Source organism: Telopea speciosissima, chromosome 1 (genome assembly GCF_018873765.1).
Source record: "Telopea speciosissima isolate NSW1024214 ecotype Mountain lineage chromosome 1, Tspe_v1, whole genome shotgun sequence".
In the NCBI taxonomy this organism is placed as follows: Eukaryota; Viridiplantae; Streptophyta; class Magnoliopsida; order Proteales; family Proteaceae; genus Telopea; species Telopea speciosissima.
The window spans coordinates 83,033,209-83,053,569 of NC_057916.1; the positions used below are offsets into that span (position 1 = coordinate 83,033,209).

Consider the following 20,361-nt stretch of genomic DNA (forward strand, 5'->3'; position numbering starts at 1 on the left):
TATAATCATGTCAGGTAATGTTTACAGAAGTTTCCTTTTCAAGTTTAAAAATTTTCATTTCCTTTCGTTTAATTTCTCTTGCAATCAAACCAAGCTTACAAAAATAAAAGAGAGGACTTCTATTCACCCCATTTTTTTTCTTCATGACATGTGCCACAAGTTTTCTTCCTCCATGAAACATGTGAAACTACTTTTGTCGTACCATTTCCTTTACATCTATTTTTCAATCACGTGGATAAATGATTTGGCAGGCTAACTATTAAATTGTCTTAGTCCACCTATCTATTTCATCTATTTGACTTAATTTGTGTGGGTTATCCCCCTTGATTTGTCCATGTTTTACGTAAATTTTTTGTTTTGCCCTCCTTTTATATTATCAAACGTATTTTAAACAATTTAATTGATATGATTGATTAGTTTGAAAATTCAACCATGTACAATATAAGAGTGTGGAGTTGTGACTACAAATCCATAAAATTTGTGGTCCAACTGAACTGCCGCATCGTATCAAGTATCAACACTAGACATGATGAAAGGAGTCCAAGTCCTAGATACATATAATAGGGCACTAGGAGTCTAGGCCCACCCCATTTTTGTATCCACAGACATCCCATTAAGGGCAGTATAGACAATACACTATATTAGATTAATGATTGAATTTTGGGGTTAGAATTTTACACATGGCGAGAGACCATTCTCTACATATCTAATGTAGGGATGTAAACGGATCAGAATCGGCTCGGATAGTGCTATATCTATATCCGCATCTGATTAGCTTTCGGACGGATTCGAATAGTGCTAAACGGATACAGACACGGATACGAATGGGATATTTTATCCATTTACCTGTAAATATAGTTTTTCGGATAGCTATAGTCTATCCGTATCCGTTTAGCTTTCGAACGGATTCGAATGGTGCTAAGCAGATACGGACACGGATACGGAAATGAATTTCAACTATTCATTTACATCCCTAATCCAATGCTTAGAATGGCTGAATCATCCTTTCATATGGGGCATAATATAAGGTGTGTTCATCCACCTATTTTCTCAACATGCTTGTCGAGAGAAAACTTTTGTCTGAACTTTTCTTTTTTTTTTTTTGTTTTTTTTTTCAAGTAATTTTTTTGTTGAAAAAAAAAAGAAAATATAATATTAACTAAATAATATATGGGAGACCGTTCTCTATGGGGGAACGATGGGGCCAAGCGTGTGCAGGTATTTTGGGGGCAAAATTTCCACATTTCAGAGGGGTGGGGTGGTCATTTTGCATCCCCACTGTCTAGGCTTCCTGTCCCTGCGAAAACATTTTCCCATAAGATATTGTTCAAGTTCAAGCTTATGAGCCACAACCATCCAAGCTCTATCTACTTTTAAAAGATTTATAAAATTAAATTGTTTCATGTGATAGTTTTGTAGTTGGCTAACAAAGAGTAAATTGATGGGTGTGTGCATCTGTTTTATCATGTTGATGAGTTATGTACGTGGTGAACCATTTGATATTTAAGAAAATGGTCCAGATTTTCCATGTGTCAGATTTCGGCCTCTAATTTAATTATTTGTCCTCTTATCTATCTCGATGCACCCCTTTGGTAGTCTCATGTACTCTTGGTTATCTTAGATTTTTCAATGATTTGCTTTACCACGTGTTTAGCTTTGATTGCGCTACTTTCTCTCTCTGTCTCTCTCTCTTGATAATCCTAGATTGCTGTTTTTTGTTTAGGGGAGAGGTTTCTGTGACACTATAGTGCAGTTTTCTACTAATAGGCATTACAAGAAATTATTCGAATCCAACGTAAAAAATAAAAAAAATAAAAAAAAACAGAATACAAAGGGATTTTAATACGAAGAGAGTGTGGGGTCCATGACATGGAATGTGAGAAAACGTGGGATTGAATCTGCACATTGGCTTCGTGAGAATCCTTTTTCCTTTTGTTTATTAGGGTCTTTTGTCAGTTTACATGCTTCTATAACTAAGGTTGTACATAAAGTGATTACGAGATAGGATTTTGTCTCTAATGTTGATCCTTAATTAAAGGCATACAGATTTAACAATAGATTATATGGTAATTTGCTTAATTTCCACATTGTTGTGTATCCATCCATCCCAGTGACATAGAGCACAAATAGATATAGATTGCAATCCTCAACCTATTCTGCTTACTTTGAAATGCCTTATAAATATGTTAAAATAAGACAAAAGTGAGACTCTAGTCCCCTTAAAAATGACCCATAAGGCCATGACATTACATGGAGTAATTATATATCATTCTGAATTACAGATTTAATAATAGATTTTATGGTACCTTTCCTTGATTTCCACCTTGTGTATCCATCCCAATATGTGAGAGCACAAAGACATATAAATTGCAGTCTTCAACCTAATCTTCTAGCTTTGAAGACTGAGATTGTGGTCCCACAAAAACTGCCAATAAGGTCCTGACACCATTTCTTTCAACATGAGGTGTTTTGATATAATAATTATCTCAACATGAAGTAATTATATATAGGGACAGAGTCTTCTGATCAAGCTGCATAGAGGAGAGAGCATGGTGGATTGGTTTTGTAGATAAGAGGACAACAAGGTCATTTTATATGAAGAGGAGAGAGAGGGTGCTAGCATATCCTCTTTTGGCGACTGGCTCAATAACATTTTCCTTTATATATTATTCTGAAGGGCTGATGTTCTTTGTGCCGCAGCGCAACCTGCATCCACTTTTTCCCTCCTTGATTGGATTGGATGGACCACAAGTTCTTCCATGAAGCATGGACAAAACTTCCATCATACCTGTTTCTATGTCTTCTACATCTTGCTTCCACTTTTAAGTCATAAGGGATAGGAAATTTGGGGGTAACCATTAGAAAGTCTTGGGCCTAGTAATCCATGAGTTAGATTTGGAGATCTATCGCAATCATGACTCAATATGTTGTGTATTGGCAATGCTCCCTTGATTTGTCAAAGGTTTACATTTACTTTCTTGCTTGTACACTTCTTAAAGAGTTTTCAAACATATTTTAATTCATCATTAATGGCATGTGTGATTAGTCTTAAAATTCAACCATATATATGTGATTGTGTGGTGGAATATTTTTTTTTATTTATCCTATTCTTTCTTACTCTATGGGGAAGGGGAGGTGTGAATCAGGAGACTTGAACCTAAGACCTCTAGATAGATTTTCACGCGCCACATGCTACCAAGTGTGTGCTAAAAACTTGTTCACAATGCAAGTGTGACCAATTAAGTTTGGCCAATAACGACCAATTGGCACCCCTAATACATATAATACCACAGTAGAGCCATCACATTTGATGGATGATGATTGTGATTGCTATTATTTCTTTGTGATGGTAGAAAGTGGGGTTCGATCGCAACTTAAAACATTTCAAAAAAGGGGAAAAAAAAATAGCAACATGAAACATATGCTTCCTGTTCATAGAGCTCAATGACGCCTATTTCCTTGTAAACCCTTCTCTCTTGAAAGGCATTCATGTTCATTTTTCTTTGCTTATATGAAATCTCGCTAGATGGAAGAGTTGCTCCAAATTCTTTTGACAAAAAAAATTTGACACCCAATGAAGAAGGCCCCACTCCAAAAAATAACATCTACAATCTTCCATCTAAATGCATTAAAATCCTCTCCAATTCCCCTTGATGCAGTTCGGGGTAGAGATGTCCACACCTAGCAGGTGTAATATCCACTGGTCCAAGCTGCACCGCACTGCATTTTTATTAGGGAATATGAGAGAATTTGTTTTTTCCATCCAAATTATTGCATTGATAGAAAATGTTATGGTAACCTTTTTTTTTTTTGGCTAAATTATACGTCACCCCTTGAATTTTGAAAATACTCATTCGTCCCTCTTTACAGTAATGATGTTAGTGTGCTGTTAGTTATTGGTGTGAAAAAACTATTACACTCTTGTATTAAAACATTAGAATTAAATGTACAAAACTATCCATCTTTCATATTTAAAGGTAGTTCAGGAATTTAAATTTATTTAATTGGTTGACATCATCACTTATCAGCATAAATATAACGATAGAGCCTAATTTGTTATATTGGGTCTAAGGTGATTTGAGTATTTTTTTAAAAAAATCACGGGATGATTAGAGTTTCGTTTGAAAACTTGGGGTGACGTGTACGGTTTGTCAAATGTGAAATGACAAAAAAAAAAACCCATTGAATCCTTGCTGCTTTCCACTTATCCTTGAAGTTCTTGAAAGAGAATAAATGAGATTGTCATGCCCAACAGACGTCCTTTCAACTGTTCCCCCCCTCCCCCCCACCTCTTCAACGGCTTCAGCGACACAGCATCTTCTCTCTCTCTCTCTCTCTATGACAGTTCATAAACTCTAAAAGAACCCACCTCTTCAACGGCTTCAGCGACACAGCATCTTCTCTCTCTCTCTCTATATGACAGTTCATAAACTCTAAAAGAGTCTACATTTTATCCAGAACTTAAAAATTGCAGAGAAATCAAAATGTGAAGAACAAATAAACATCTCTCTCTCTAGTAAAAGAATGGATTTATATTTGGATCCGAGAGCTATTTCAACTCTAGCTGTTTCTGTTCTTATCCATCAATGCTTCTCTGCTGCTCTACCCACGATGACAATCGGTGCAAAACCGGAAACTGCAACAGCACACCATCTTTGAAGGCGATCGACCATTCTTTCGATACCATCTTTGAAGGTGATCAACCATACTTTGGGTACGATTTCTCCCAATGATGTCGAGTTTTTTTTTTTTTCTTCTTAAATTAGGGTTTGAATAAATTAGGTATGGTTTATTTCTCCTTAAATTCAGGGGGAGGTTTTGCGATGAGGAGCAGATTATTTATGATGGGACTAATTCGTTCTTGTGCGAACACGGGGCGACCTGCGAAGAGATTTTTCACGGAGAGAGATATATGTACTTGTAAGTTCCTGCCTCTGGGACTCTTTGTACTTGCTTTTTTCCTTTTTCCCCGGTAATGTCATTTGTTCTGTTCTTCTCATTATAGATCATCATCTGCTATAGATACAACTACAATTCAACCACTACAGTGTTGACGCATGTGGATAAGAAAATAATATAAAGATGTGTATGAATCACCACTCCTATTTGTTTGGTTTTGCTAGAGAGGGGGAAAACCTGGAAGTGGAACCAACATGCAAGAAAAGAAAAACCTTTTTATCCTAGGATTTAGACATTAACCATCAGGGAATCCTGTTTTTTTCTGGGAATTTTGTGGAACATTTGAAATTAAGGTTTTACACAAATCAGTTAGGATATTTTCCTTGAAGATTGAGGTATAGGAGAAGAAACTAAAGCAATGTCTTTTTTTTAAAAAAATTAAAAAATTAAAAAACGATCATCGAATGTGTGATGCACCACACATCCACCCCCTGTTATTCATTTCCTCCAAGCTTAGTCACTGCACCCTAGATGGCGAGAGTTCAGTAATCACCTGTTTGGATTCAGATCACCATGTCAGCGTAACCACATAAGGGGGTAATTAGTTTCACAGAGAGTTTGTTCTTGGATCAGTGATAGAGAAAATTATTAACGTCCAATGAACTTCTGTCATGCAATTAGCAAAACCAATTCCACATTGAAAATGCACGAAGACACAGCTTATAGTCTGAGAGCGGTCACTTTGTGAAAAAAATGCCAAAGGTAGGAACATCTCCAGTCCACCCTCCTGGGACCCTGTGGCAGCGGGTCATGGCGCTCTTGTGGTATCCAGGAGGTATGCCTGAATAGGTATTCATGGCGATATTTGAAATACTAAAATGAGAATCATAAAAAAGTACTTTATAAATAATTTGGTAACAGATTCACTTGATCGCCTGAAGTGAAGTAAAATTAGAACAAAAGCAAAATGGAAAGTATTTTACTTCACTTCACATCTTAACCAAACAAACCCTAAGTGCTTTTCTCTCTTGTATTTTATCATACTCGTTTTGTTTTGGTATTGGAGATTAGAATGTAAATTTTACATTTATGATCCTCAGAATTTTGATGCTTCTGAGAATGATAATCAAAAGCTTTTGAATGCCTCATCCAATTCAAATGTGTTACTTCCTTCTGATTTTCTGTGGGTTTATAGCCCAAAATGCCAACCATAGAAACTAGCAAATTCTGTGTTAATCATTAATCATGAAGCAACTAAAATAAGACAGAGAACAGGTTTAATCTCAAAATATTAAAAGATCAAAATGGAGTGGAATGATGATAAATTGATGTTGGTCCACAAATTTGCCTAGGATAACAAGACATGGCAGAGGTGCAACAGGACATATAGGTTGGATTTTTTTATGTTACTTCCTTCTTGTGATTGTAGATTAGAAACTAAAAGAATAACAAACAGCTATAGTATATATTTTTTGGAGAAAGAATCCTCTCAGCATCCATCTTTATTGCTGATAATTAGTTGGATTAGAAAGAGTCCTACATGATTACCGTAATCATCTGCTTCATTTTGATCATTCATCAAATGATTGAAAAGGCCCTTTCATTTTCAACCATATGAAGCACGTAATTTCATCCCTTCTCTGTTTGTTTTGATGTAAAATAGGTGGAAGTAAATGAAGGAACAGTAAAAAAAATTTATTTTAGATTTATTTTGTCAAGACCTAGAAGTAAAAAGAAGGGATGTAAAGTAATTCTGTTCTTTGTAGCAAAAGAAATGTATAGATACAAAAGGCTTTGATAACCATATTGAGTTGATTTCTAGCTTAAATAATCTCCAGCGCTGAACCATCCAATAAAGACTCCCAGTCTTCTTTACATGAGCTAGTTATCCCTCAAATTGTGTCACTAGCAGTTCAAATGATCCTGTGGTAGAAGGCCTTCGATTATGCAGAAGCTGGCCAACCTCTCCAGCGGTTCATTTCCCTTTATACTCTATAACTAGGGACATTTTTGGAAAAAAGGTTTCCTAAGAAGCCTTCTTATGTGTCACCTTTTTTTTTTGCCAGGTGTCTGGATGAGTTGGTCATTTTGATCAGTTGATAGGTGAAGAATTCCTTAAATATAAATGTCAAAATTTTCCACCTTGATTCTTTAATATGCTTACAGTTCTTCAAAGTCCCCTAGAGAATTTAGTTATTTTCAAAAAAAAAAATAAATTTTTGAAACATTATATTGACATGAAAAAATCAAATTAGATAGAAATCTAACCCACCACCAAACTGGCTGTGTTGGAGACCTGCCCGAGAAGGAGCTTTCAGCCATAAAGGTTTGCCTTTCAGACACCATATTTTACATAGGTGTTCATGGTTCAAGTGACAGTGATCAAAATCTAACCCACCACCAAACTGGCTGTGTTGGAGACCTGCCCAAGAAGGAGCTTTCAGCCATAAAGGTTTGCCTTTCAGACACCATATTTTACATAGGTGTTCATGGTTCAAGTGACAGTGATCAAAATCAGATTACATTTTGAAACATAGAAGCAAATATTAAAACTTGGAAAAAGGTTCTCTCAGAAGCCGGGACAGGGTATGCTTGCACTTCTGTCTCTATCTTTCTCCTTCTCACATGAAATGACTTCTCTGGCCTTCTATATACGATACCATTTTATCACACCTTATTGGTGTGCTTCCCTATGCCGCTTGCTCAGAGAACAAACAAACAAAACGAGCCCAAAGGTTCTAGAGATCCTGGATCTCTGATCTAGGGTTATGATCCAAGATTGAAAATCTTGGATTGCATGCCAAACGCCCCCCAAAATGAGGCTTACTTACTTTGCTTTTGGGGTTTTGGGGGCGCTCTTGAAAAATTGAGCGCTTATGGTGAAAAAGGAGGGTTCACTGTTCAATCCGACAATGGGAAAGAGGACTCTATACTTCTAGAGTATTGTCACTCACAAAAATTTGTTGGGCTGATTTCACTCCCCCCTATACTTGCCTTATATTTACATGGAACACCCACCCCAAACTTCTTTTTTGAGTCCCCTTCCCCCCGCCCCCTCCCCCCTCCCGCCCCCTGCATCTCTATCCCACCACCACCTACACAGCCCCACCCCTGCCCTCTGCATCTCCCCACTGCAACCCAGGGAGAAAATGATTGAATTCCCTAATCATACTTATATACTTTGTTTTCAAAAAGACAAACAGAGCAGGTGTTTGTTCGGTCCAAACAATCTGATTGTCTGGCCAGGTGGTGAACCCTGGAGCCAATCACCCAGTCCTATCCTTTTAAGACAATGCTGCAAACCATATATTGATTTCAAGGCAAAAGAATGTCCAGGTGAACAATATTCTTACAACAAAACCCCAATGTATTACAAATAAAAATCATCAACAAAGACACCATCATCACAATAATTTCAAAGTAAAATCTAAGATGTTCAGACACAACTAGTATGCTATCTAGACAAAGGGTCAAAATGTACCCATCATCTGTACCTATAAAACCCATTCTTCCTAAGAAAATTAAATCAATGAACTCAAGGAAAGACCGTGTCAATACTTCAATGGTGATTTCACTTGTGTATCCATTTGCATTGTGATACAGATCACCTAGTATAAGCTGGAGGTGGGTACCCGTATGGCTGCCCATACCCTGGCTGAGATGGATATCCGACAGCAGGCGGAATTGGCTGATCTAAACGCGACATCTCTTGAAATTGCGGGACAGCCATCACCGACTGTGGTCCAAATTTACCATCTCTTTTATCCATTTGAATCTTATGCTGTGTCTGCAATACTCAGCAGTGACATCAGTAGAGTCAAAATAAAGTGGAAACACTATAGTAAATGAGTATTTCATAATTGGTTTGATTTTACACATACCTGCATGCATGCACAAACCCTGGAGGGGGAAAAAAATTAACTCAAATCAATGAGAAATCCTATTACCATTGGCACTAGTTGACAGGGTGATAAAAAGGGAAGAATGGACTTACGAGCAATAAACATAATCAGACAAACAGTTTAATATCTGAGAAGCTTGTGAGATTCCATCATTTCCAACAATCATCGCAACAATGGAAAATACACATGCAACTTGTTGGAGGCAGAACATGAAACCCTATGGTAACAAAGAGCATTGAGTTCAATACCACACTAAAATATGTGCAACAGAGAGAAAGGGAGAGAGGTAAGTACAATAATGCAGTTGTCGCATTGTGTTGTTTGTATGTTGAACTCATCTTGCAACAGGAAACGAGTTGATGCAACTGAATTTCCAAAGCAGCAGAAGACCTGAGCAAAGAAAAGAAGATGTTGGAGAAAAAGAGAATACAGAACATAGAGAAGAAAATTTGTCTGAAATCAAATAAATGTTGTACCTCAGTGCAGAGGCAAAATTCAGGGCACTGGCTTTCTCCACACTTGCCACTACATGGCACATAACCAGCACAGCATATATACCTACAAAAAAAACCAAGTTTATAGGTTCAATGCCATGAAATCACTTCAGTCATTATCAAAACTAAACTTTTCAAGAAGGTAAAGCATTGATTACCTTGACATATCATCGTAAAGAGCTCGTTTGCGGAGCAAGTATGATACGCATGGTCCACTACAATTAAAGCAAGAAAACCACAAAATGAAAGAAAAAAATTAAATAAATTCAAATAAAGACATAATAAATATACTAAAAAAAATTCTCTTCAATAGGCCTCTGTAAATCCCAGAAGGGTCCCTAAACTCACTCCTTGGACTCCTTAAGCTTCATAACCCTCTTCCACTCTCATTCTCTGTGACCAAGGCTTCCTAGTTTGCTTCCCCAACCATTTACAAATCCAAAGTTTCACTCAATCAATTCTCTCCCATCTCTTAAATGATCAGTTCGTTAGTCACTCAATATTGATTTCTTAAATAAAATTAGGCAGACTCTTTGGATTACAATAAACAAGAGGGTGACCAAATGATTCTTAGGGGCATTTTCCCATCCTTAGAAAATAAAGTTTCTGTAAATTTCCAGATTTTTAACAGTAGAGACAAGGGCACAGAATATTGAAGTGCATAAGAAGACTAGCCACTAGCCAGCCTGCCATATCTAAAACTTCTCCACCTGAAGAGAACTATTGGTAAAGTCAACTGTCAAAATGGCAACCACTTCAAATATCTAAAGATGCATTGAATATCTTAAGAGGGAGAGAGAAGAACAAAAGGAGATGCATTGAATATCTTAAGAGGGAGAGAGAAGAACAAAAGGAGATGCATTGAATATCTTAAGTGGGAGAGAAAAGAACAACAGAAAACAAGAATGTCATTGGCAAATCATGTGAGAAAATTCATGGGCAATTTGACAAGCTTAAAAAGACTTAAAACAACCAAACTCACACTGCCTTTAGCCAGCATCCTCGTCAAGGCCTCCATATTTTAATGATAACTAGAATGGGAACCAAACCATTAAGATCCTCTGCTTAAACTCTAAAGCAGAATAGGACAAAGGTGATTTGATTTTTAAGGTTCTCTGCTTAAACTCTTAAGCAATTATTAATGATAACTAGAATGGGGACAAGGCTAATTTGAATTTTAAAGCAAAAAGTATTGTAATAGAGTCCAATGAAAAAAATTAGATATGTATTGCATATCTTTATACCGAAAAGATTTAAAAATCCAAAATCTATTGATTTTAAATGTCAAATCACCACAACAATATATGTAGAATGGGGTTAAACAACTTCCTTATTCTCAGAATAAGTTTACCAAACAAATGCCAGCAATCAACTTCTTACTTCAAGAACTGTGAAGGCTGCAGGCACAACATTAAGGAGGGCAAGTTACATATAATTTAAAAAAGGAATGGAGAGTTGTCCAGACTCTAAACAAGAAAGTCAGTTCCTAGACTCGGGATGGAAAAACGCAGTCGAGAATATTCAGAGTCTAAACCGATGCATTATTTTCTAATTCAGATGAACACATGAACATGCATTGTACATGCACCATAATGCTTGGCCATGTATTTGTCAGGAAGGATTTCAATTCACAACCATTGGTAGGAAGTTAATTCCATCTCTTCCTGTGTATAACAAGAATGAACATGTGTAGTAGTCATCTATTCCAAAAATGAAATTGAAATTTGGTTAGACTATTAATTTTAGGAATATTTGGATTTCAGAGTTTTTGAATTTTAAAAGTTGGAGATTGAAAGCTCAAATAAGGTGCAGTGAAATGAAAATTAATTCCACAGGCAAGATCTCTTCATTTGATTAATACCTAAGGGTCCTTTAAAACACTAAGAAGAAAGAAAAAAAAATATAGGTCAAAATATATTATATACCCTGAACAAATTAATACATCCTGTAATCATCAATTTTTTTGTTTATTTTGATCTATCACGTACTATAACCCAGTCAAGCCAATTCAACTTTTCTTGTGAACAAGTAGAATCTGTCACAAACAAATTCACAATTGCAATAGAACTACAATAACAGCGACGAAAAGGAGAGGCTATATGCAATACCTTCTTCAGTCTAAGCAAAGATGGATGGATTAGCAGATGAGACTACTCCTAAAACACATAATCAATATATGGAGCAACCACGGGTTGACTCCATTGATTAAGTGTTCAAAACAAGCTATTAGCAGCAGATCATTGCTCAACAACATAGAAACCAGAAATTTCCTAGCTAGTACGACCAACCAGGAAAATTCATCCAAATTAACCAAGAAATCTTAACAATAGACTGAGGAGACCAAGATCATAAACAATAAGACAGCTCCAACATTGCTCGAAAAGTTGAAATTCAAAAAAAAGAGAGTCAAACCCCATTTTCACCAAGTCAACGAAACCTATACTTAGAGCATTAGAGGAGTAATCATAGATCTGAATATAACCATAACCAACCACACACGAGAGAGAGAAGTATGCAAACATAAAATCAGAAACTAAGAGGCAATAAATGGCAGGGGGAAAAAAGATTTAAATTTCACATAAAAATCGACAAAATTCAAGAGATCGGGGAATGCATACCACCACAATGCAAAGCAGCAATCTGCAAACAAGAAACCAGAAGAAAAATCTGTGTCAGATATCGATTAAGAAAAGGCAGTCAAAAGAGAAACAGAGAAAAAGAGAAGAAAATGGAAAATTCTGATTGCTTACAAGGCGTATCAGCTTGAATTGTGTTCAAGAGATCGCTGTGCCAGAGATTCCTGTAATTCTGGCGAGACTGCATCTTGTCCACATACTCCTGCGACACCATGGTTGCCTTAATTACTACCCTCTTCCCTGACACCGGAGAAGAAAAGTGTTTCTGTTTCAGAGATTAGAAAGAATATAGAGCTCTCTCTCTCTCTCTCTCTCTCTCTCTCTCTCTCTCTCTCTCTCGGAGAAGGAGAACTGAGACGACTTTGGAACGTAGTAGCCAACGTGAACTCCTCTCCTCTTCGGTTCTCCACTTCTCCCCAGCGAAGACGAAGCAAGGAAGGACTCTTTAACTTCTCCTTTACGAAGAGCAAGAATAAGGCTACCAACGACAGCTAATATATCGTAGAGAAAACGGCTGAATCATGATCCTATGTGTCGTTCCTTGCTTACAAAAGTTTATTTGAGAAATTCTGATAATCGCTAAACCGTTCGATATGAGATCAGAGGAATCATGCAGAAATGTGGTATATAACCAACGGAAAGATTGAAAAAGGATTGTCGTATTAAAAATAAGCAGCGGATCATGTGATACAATTCCAGTCTGCTTTTCTCAATGGGAATACGGGAAATAGAGGGAATTTTTTTTTTTTTTAAAGGTTGAGCTGTAGGAGAGTTGAACTCATGATCCCTCTTTTAAAAACCAAATTATGATTTCTTGATAATTAGGTGTGGACCACACCGTGTGGACCTTGCCAATTGACCAAAGGGTGAAATGACCACCCAACCCTTGTGAAATGAAAATTTCCACCCTTGTTGACTGTTTCCACTTGCATTCTCATTGACCATTGGGTTGGTAGGGAGCCACACAGCCTGTCAACAATTTTTCTTTATTTGGTAGGGGGATTAAGTCAACCATCAACCCAGAGGACCAATTCCTAGTCCTACATGTTAGAATTTTAAATGATTTTAATATTAAGATTCAAAATATCATTTTGTTTTTATAAAAGATGTGTTAGAGGGTTGAGTTATTTCCTAATAGATACCTAATAGATCGGTGTGCCTATTGAAAGACTTATTTGAATGACTAACAAACAAGCTTTGTTGGAAAAGATATGTTTTAGGGTATATCTTTTGGAAACATCCTTTAGTAATGTCTCTTCCTCTTCTATATAAAGAAAGAGAGGAGATCTTGTCTATTTCTCTAACATTGTTGACAAACATTCTTAAATTTAGTTTTCTTTTCTATCACAGTGCGTTTTTGTCACTGAGTTAGTGAGTATACTCTTCAAATACATCTTTAGATACTGCCTAATTATAATCACACTTGGAGTGTTGTCATTTGTGATTGTAGTTATTTTATCTGAGAGGTGAGAACGTATGGTCAACCCGATCTACACATATTCGAGGCATTCAAATACCTTAAGGATAGTACGCTAGTACGATTCAACTCAAGTACAAACCTACTGATTCAAATGATACAAAAAGATGATATTGGTGCTATCAATCCCTGCTCCAATTTCTACGAAGATATTTCGATGACATACAAATTACCATACAAAACAAATAAGTCTTATACTTCTGCGCATCTTAGTATTTTCTAACACTACGTTGCTCCTCTATCCTCATACGACAGAGATTTCATTGATATATCTTATTTTCAGAAGAGAGGTGACCTGTGGGGCTTTAATCAATATACTTGTTTTAGGTAGATTCCTCTTCAATCACTTTAGATGGTAACTCATTTAAAACTCAAACTTGATACATAAGTAGATCTTATAATTTTTCATTTGTCTTTAAAATCTTAGTCTGTTTCAAATTTTATATGATTTAAATTTTTTAATTTAGAAAAAAAAATCAAAAGATATAAATAAAATAGGTTGAGTGGAAATATTCAAGTAATAATTCGATACAGATAAGTTATATGATGAAATTAGACCACCAAATTTGCCTGGTAGATCCTATTTATCCATACAACTGAAACATTTTTAAATCACATGTCACATGTCACAAATCAAATGGATCATGCTGCGCCGCCAAGAAAGATAACTATTCTACCACATTTTTCATTAATAATCATGATGAGTTGGGTGATGCAACCTTTGCACAAGAGAAAGGTCCATCGAGTTTTTGTTTTTTTTTTTTTCGTTTGGGCCCAATTTCTCTTAACACGTGGTGAAAAAAATATCTCTTCCTCCGTAAGATCTGATCTTTTTAAGGACCTTCCACTATAAAGGAAAAGAGATAATGATGACATTCACTCTTCGCAATTCAAAAGGTCAAGTTTTTATTTTTTTTTGGGAATTGAAGAGCTTAAATAAGGTAGGGATAAAGGTGTTAATTTGGGAGCAGAATTGAAAACCGGCTTAGAATCATCCTGCTAAAACTTAATACCGGATGGTACTAGGATTTAATTTTGATATCAAATAATAAATGAGATGGGACGATTTTGGAACGGAATTCTCAATGGGATCAGTATCGAAATACCAATTAGGTTCCAGATGAGACTAGAACTATCAATATCCTTTCAAAGAGTGGATTTTATGTTCTTTCATTCAAGTTTTATGGTTGAAGTTTGATGGATTTGGGTGACATTTTCTCTTATGGAGGTTTTGAGCTGATAGACCTTCAGTTCTATTTTATCTGGAGAAGTAAAACCATTAAATTTAATTCATCATGGTTTCATATTCTAAATTAGAATCAAAAGTAAGAGATACCTTAGATTTCATAATAATGAAAAGATCTACAATACTATTAATTAAACCATCTCATTAGAAACCATTTAAGTTCTCCCTTTTCGTACTAGGCTTAGAACCGTTTTGGAATTGGTACTGTCCCGTTCCATTGATAATCGGGACCGAGACCTAGATTTGATCCCATTAACTAAACGGGACGGTACCTGGACTGGCACCGATATAGACCCATCCCGAATACTAGGAACCGTCCCATTTGACATCCTTAGGAGGGGGGGGGGCGATAGGGGATAGGGGATGGGGATAGGCCTCAAGGAGGGTTGAACTCATGACCTCTTATTTGAGGAGTCGGTCTTTTGCCAACTGAATTGTCCCCTCGGGATTTCAACAGGGCAAGTTTATTACAGATTTATTATATGCTCCGTATAGCTAATAGATTCCCATGTATTTTCCATTTAATTTATTAGAAATTATAGATAAAATAAATTATGTGGCAAAAGCTTTTCCTTGCAACCAACATGATGCATGGCAACTATGTATATAGTTAAAATTGTGGCAGAATTTACAAGCTCACCCTTTCAAAAAAACTGTGGTAGAACAGTTAGTGTTGCAAGGTTTGACACAGCATATGCCAATTGACTTGTGCCATGTAGCATAAGATTTTAGAAATTTCCAACTGCATGGATAGGTGGGCTTTATTTTGTACTATCCATGTCAAATTTGGTGCTTTTACTCCGTCATATAGTCTATATGGAGTAAAAATCTATTTTGTTACTATTTTTTATGAAAAATAACGTTAATTAGTTGTGTGGTTAGCATGGTTCCTATGTTTAGACACAAATCAATGACTTTGTATGTGAAAACTGTTCAACCTCCAACAAAATTGAAATCGCATCCAAACCAATGACTATGTGTGCACTTTCATTGGTTACTATGCCACTGCAGGGGCTACACAACAAATTAGCGTTCTCTTGTCCTATTTTTTATTTTTTAGTTAAATTTTTACCTTTTTGTTCTCTACATGTAAAATCTAGATTGGACTGAAATTTTATAGGCAAATGATAAATTCTGAAGGATCAAAATCCTCTGTAGTACCACCGGATGGGCGGTGCACATCCTGTGGCACAATAGAGGCCACGTGGCACACATGGCCTCTACTGTGGCGCAAGATGTGCACCGCACAGTCGGAGGTACTGCAGAGGATCCTGATCCAATTGTGAGACCTACCTATAATCCAAATTTGTCCTTTGGATACACTGCGAAGCCCGACAAGACGGCCATTCTTTACCAAATAAAAAAAAACACTAACGTATTCAAAATGGCAGTAATATTACTTTGTCAAGATTCAGCTCAAAATTTATATTGTAAGTATCTTAAGGGAAAAGTTTCTTTGAACTAAGAGCATACCCAACACCTAGAGACAAAGAAGTCTTTATAAAAAAAATAAAAAGCCAATATACTAGGTGTTGGGTGTTGTCACAAACAATATACTAGATGTTTGGTATGTTGTTAATTGGTTTAGACAACTCTTGCATATACCTTGAAACTGAGATTAAATTGAACCAAATTTTCAAAAAGAAGATCCCAAAACATTGATATAGCTTCTAGTTCAGTGGCAAGCAGCTAAGCAATTGGGTTTAGCATAATAAGCCTAAGGAATGGCGATGATTCGACCCTCCTACCCCCCTTCCCCCACCTATCTTATTGAAATGTAGTAGTAGTAGTACTAAGTGTGACTTGGTGCCATAAAAAAGAAAGTGTGACATAGTGCCTCCCTTGCTGGCCCCTAATGGGTCCTCTCTGCCAATGTGGGTCTTGCACAAAGAAAAAATGGCATTATCAAAATTTGAGGATGAGATTCATAGAAGTAGTACCAAGAACTCATTCCTATAGACCGTTATGATTTTTGCAAGGCAGCTTGTTTTTTGCCCAAATTTTGTAAACATGTTGTCCACATCATTGTTTATATATATTTAGAATTACATATTAATCTAACATTCCCATGTGCTATTACTATTAAAGGGTTTTTTTTTTTTTTTTTGCCAAAAAAAGAAGAGCTCGAGATCCTCCAACAACCACTGCGGTTCGGGAGGAATAATATTCATACAATGTATAAGAGGTTTTTAGCACAACTGAAAGGGTTTTTAAGGAATTCTGGGCGCTCTCCACTGACCCAAAGGCACAGAAAACCTCTACCCATGCTCAAGATACTTCCAATCTTTCCCCTTTGGCGCCTCCTCTGGTTAGCTCTTTCAAGGTTAACTGTGATGATGCTTTACCCCTAGATGTTCCTAGTGGAAGCATTGGATTCATTATCAGATATCATCAAGTGAAATACGACAATGCTTCGCTTATCGAGGCCCATCACTAGCTCATCCTCTCTCACCCCCCTACCATCTCTAACATTGTTTTTGACATCCATTATTTGGCTTCCAATTTTAGTGAATGTATTTTTTCTTTTATTCCTAGGGGAGCAAACAGTATTGCTCATGCCTTATCCTGGAAGGCATTGTCTCTAACAAGTAAGACAATTTGCCCAATTTCCACTCCCTGGCTTCAGGATCATTGTAAACAGGAAGCCTTGAGCTCTTCTTGCATTATGCTGTAATAAAATTTTTCTTTACTAAAAAATAAAATAAATTATAATACTAATATATTATAGTATATATTAAGAATACTAGTATTAGATTTTATAATACTACTATATTATAGTATAATATATTAATATTTTATAGGGGATGCATCTATCCAGGAGCATGGAACTACGCCACACAGGCGCCAATGGGAGCGAGCATGGAAGCATCAACAAGGGCATCATTTCCGCTTTTCCTTTGGGGGTGGGGGGGGGGGGGTAGTCATTGCGCCTCCCTTTATCTGGGTACAACACGCATGCTCCCAAATAGAGTTATTTTTCCCTAATAATACTTACTATATTATAGTATATGAATCCGAATAAAGGAATTGGAACCAAACCGTATAAGAACCAAATAAGAATTGAATATAGAAACCAAAAAAGAACCGAAACCAAACCAAACAAGTTTAGTTTGAGTATTGGTTTGTAGAACCGATTCATCTTAATTTGGTTTTGATTTACACAAACACTTTTAGACCGAACCAGATAAGCAAAATCGAACCAATTTACACCCTTACTGAGGCACCCATCTTTATCCACCTTTTTCTTTTGGTTAAAAAATTAAACCATCTTTATCCCACTTGGTGAACATATTATTTACATTACAGAAAGGTTCTATGAACCGCCGCACCTCATTACTGTGCTCTCACAACTTCTTCCTCTAACATTATCATCTATTAAGGCAAACCCAAAAAAAATAGGATTCGCTGCACGTGCATTCTACTAGTCTAAGTCTTTCTTGATAAAGAGGCTTAAAAGTTTTCAATTCGTAGAGTTGCACTTTAGAAGCCCAATTTAAATTCTCCACCGCAATGGAGTTTATAGTTTGTTTGTACTATAGTGAGAGAGTGGCAGGAGATTTAAGACTTCACTAGAAACTCTGGGTCAGTCGACACTCACACCAGCCCTGAGCCTGAAGCTTCGTTTTCTTTGTCTTCTTCTTCCTCTCAAAAGTCTCACCTTTGCGCAAACCCTCAATAAAATAAGTCACTTACTCTCTCTCTCTCTCTCTCTCTTTGTTCAGGTGGGGAAGAAAGAAAGCAAAATTAAATCTAACCTCTCCTTTTATCTTCCTCTCTTGATCCTCCATTTTCAATCTTTGTCTCTGTTTCTCAATGTCCTCTGATCTTTTTCTTTTAGATGGTTCTTTCTTTCGTAATTCAAGCTCTGATATCGTCACTTCCGATGTCGATTTGCAGTCACTATCCGAACCCCTTTTCTCTTTCACTGACCCATCATCTTCGTCTACTGAAATCTTCCATGGCTTCTCTGACCAACCAAACGGTCATCTTCAATTTTCAACCGAAACCGAACTATGCTCCTCTGGTGATCAAACCGCCATTAATCTCTTATCTTGTTCACCTCCCAATCAAAAATTGAATCATTTGTCGCTAGAGCCCACGACCCAGGTTCAATCTGTACCTATCCAACCTAATTATGCTGAAGATGGGATCACATGTTCATCTGTTTTGGAATCTGACACATTTGGGTTGATTTCAGAAGATCCTTATGTGAATCTTGAATCTTCAAATAGCTCTTCAGTTCCTCCCAGCAGTTACAGTAGTAACGGTGCTCAGAAGGTTTCAACTGGAGTGATGCAGAGGAGCTTCAGTAGCCAATCTCTCGACCGAAGACAGGGTATTTGTTACCATCCTCGCATCAGTTCTCTCGTAGAGTCCCCAAATTTCCCAAACCAAGCCATGGATTCACTTCAGGACAGTAACTGCACTGTGTCCATGAGAAGGGTTTGCAGCACAGGCGATTTACAAGTTAGAACAACCATCCATCCATCCATCCCTGCTTTTTTTTGTTCCTCTGTTTTATTAGTTTAACAAATTGTTCCTCTTTAATTGGGTTTTTCAGAGAATTACTATTACACACTTCAATCAAGGATTTTCTTCGAGCCCGTTAGCTGTAGAGAGTTCATTCACGGAGGAAGGGAGTCTCAAAGTACGAAGGTACAACGCAGAAGAGAGGAAACAGAGAATTCATAGGTACAGAAGCAAGCGCACTCAGAGAAATTTCAACAAGACAATAAAGGTAATTAAGGAAAAATAGAGAGAGAAAAGATAGAAATCCGAAAGAACTGGAAGCCCATCTCATAATTTAGTCAAAATCGAAAAGTTTAATTTTAATCAATCTGTATGAAGACGGGTTCTTTGTTATGTCCAGTATGCATGTCGAAAGACGCTAGCCGACAGTAGGCCAAGAGTACGTGGGAGATTTGCCCGCAACGATGAAACAGGAGAGATTCCCAAATTTACTGGTTTCAATCGAGAGGAAGAAGACGAAGATGATCTTTGGGTAAACTAATCTCTCTCTTCTTTTTTTCTCAATAATGGAAAAAGGCAAGAAACCTTTTTCTCCATTTCCTTTTTGCCAAAATGAGGAAAGAGACAAAAGGGTTAAAAAAAAAAATTGTACGTAGAGATTGTACTTACTGTGAATCTAAAACATCTTGTTCAGGTCGAAGGGTTCCATGAGGAAGCTGAGGCTGCGATGATGAGAGGAACAATAGGGGGAGGAGGAGGAGGGTTTGATGGTGGTGTCTGCTTCACTCCCACTGAGTTTCAGTTCTACGGGTTCTGACTTCTGGGTTCTTAGTTGCAGCCTTGCAGCAGGCTCTTAAGGCTTTTCTTAGCAATTTGTTCAATTTGTTTGCACTTTCCCTGCTTTGCTTGCTTAGGTGCTCGGATTCTCTGTCTCCTCCTCTTTTACCTTTTATTTGTCTTGTGAGTTCTGTTCAAAGTGGTCACGGGTTTTAGTTTGGAAACAGCTTCTATGCGAATGCAAGGGTAAGAATTCTACATTGGGACCCTTGTTAGACCCGAGAGTGGTGGGGGAGCCTTGCGCATTGGATGTGCCCTTTGGGCCCTTTCCTTTTTTATGAGTTGTCGCGACGCTTTCATAATTCACATGCTTGGCTTTGGAAACTACTTGATTGGACGAAAATGAAAATTAAGGCTATGTTTGGAAGTCAAGAAAAGAAATAGTGACTGAGGTTGGAGG

General features: G+C 37.0%; 2 protein-coding genes across 2 annotated transcripts; one reads left to right on the top strand and one right to left on the bottom strand.

The window, feature by feature from the left end:
- Window positions 1-8,483: 8,483 nt before the first annotated feature.
- On the bottom strand, window positions 8,484-12,233 carry LOC122652081. Its single transcript, XM_043845785.1, has 8 exons — window positions 12,046-12,233; window positions 11,914-11,935; window positions 9,454-9,510; window positions 9,278-9,359; window positions 9,096-9,191; window positions 8,894-9,018; window positions 8,781-8,799; window positions 8,484-8,686 (listed from the first exon to the last, which is right to left on the bottom strand). The coding sequence occupies exons 1-8, from the start codon at window positions 12,143-12,145 to the stop codon at window positions 8,504-8,506; spliced, it is 684 nt and encodes a 227-aa protein (XP_043701720.1). The 5' UTR covers window positions 12,146-12,233; the 3' UTR covers window positions 8,484-8,503.
- A 6,228-nt stretch (window positions 12,234-18,461) lies between these two features.
- Window positions 18,462-20,033, top strand: LOC122643856. The gene is made up of 4 exons (XM_043837431.1): window positions 18,462-19,121; window positions 19,216-19,392; window positions 19,525-19,656; window positions 19,819-20,033. The coding sequence occupies exons 1-4, from the start codon at window positions 18,468-18,470 to the stop codon at window positions 19,939-19,941; spliced, it is 1,086 nt and encodes a 361-aa protein (XP_043693366.1). The 5' UTR covers window positions 18,462-18,467; the 3' UTR covers window positions 19,942-20,033.
- Window positions 20,034-20,361: the final 328 nt, after the last annotated feature.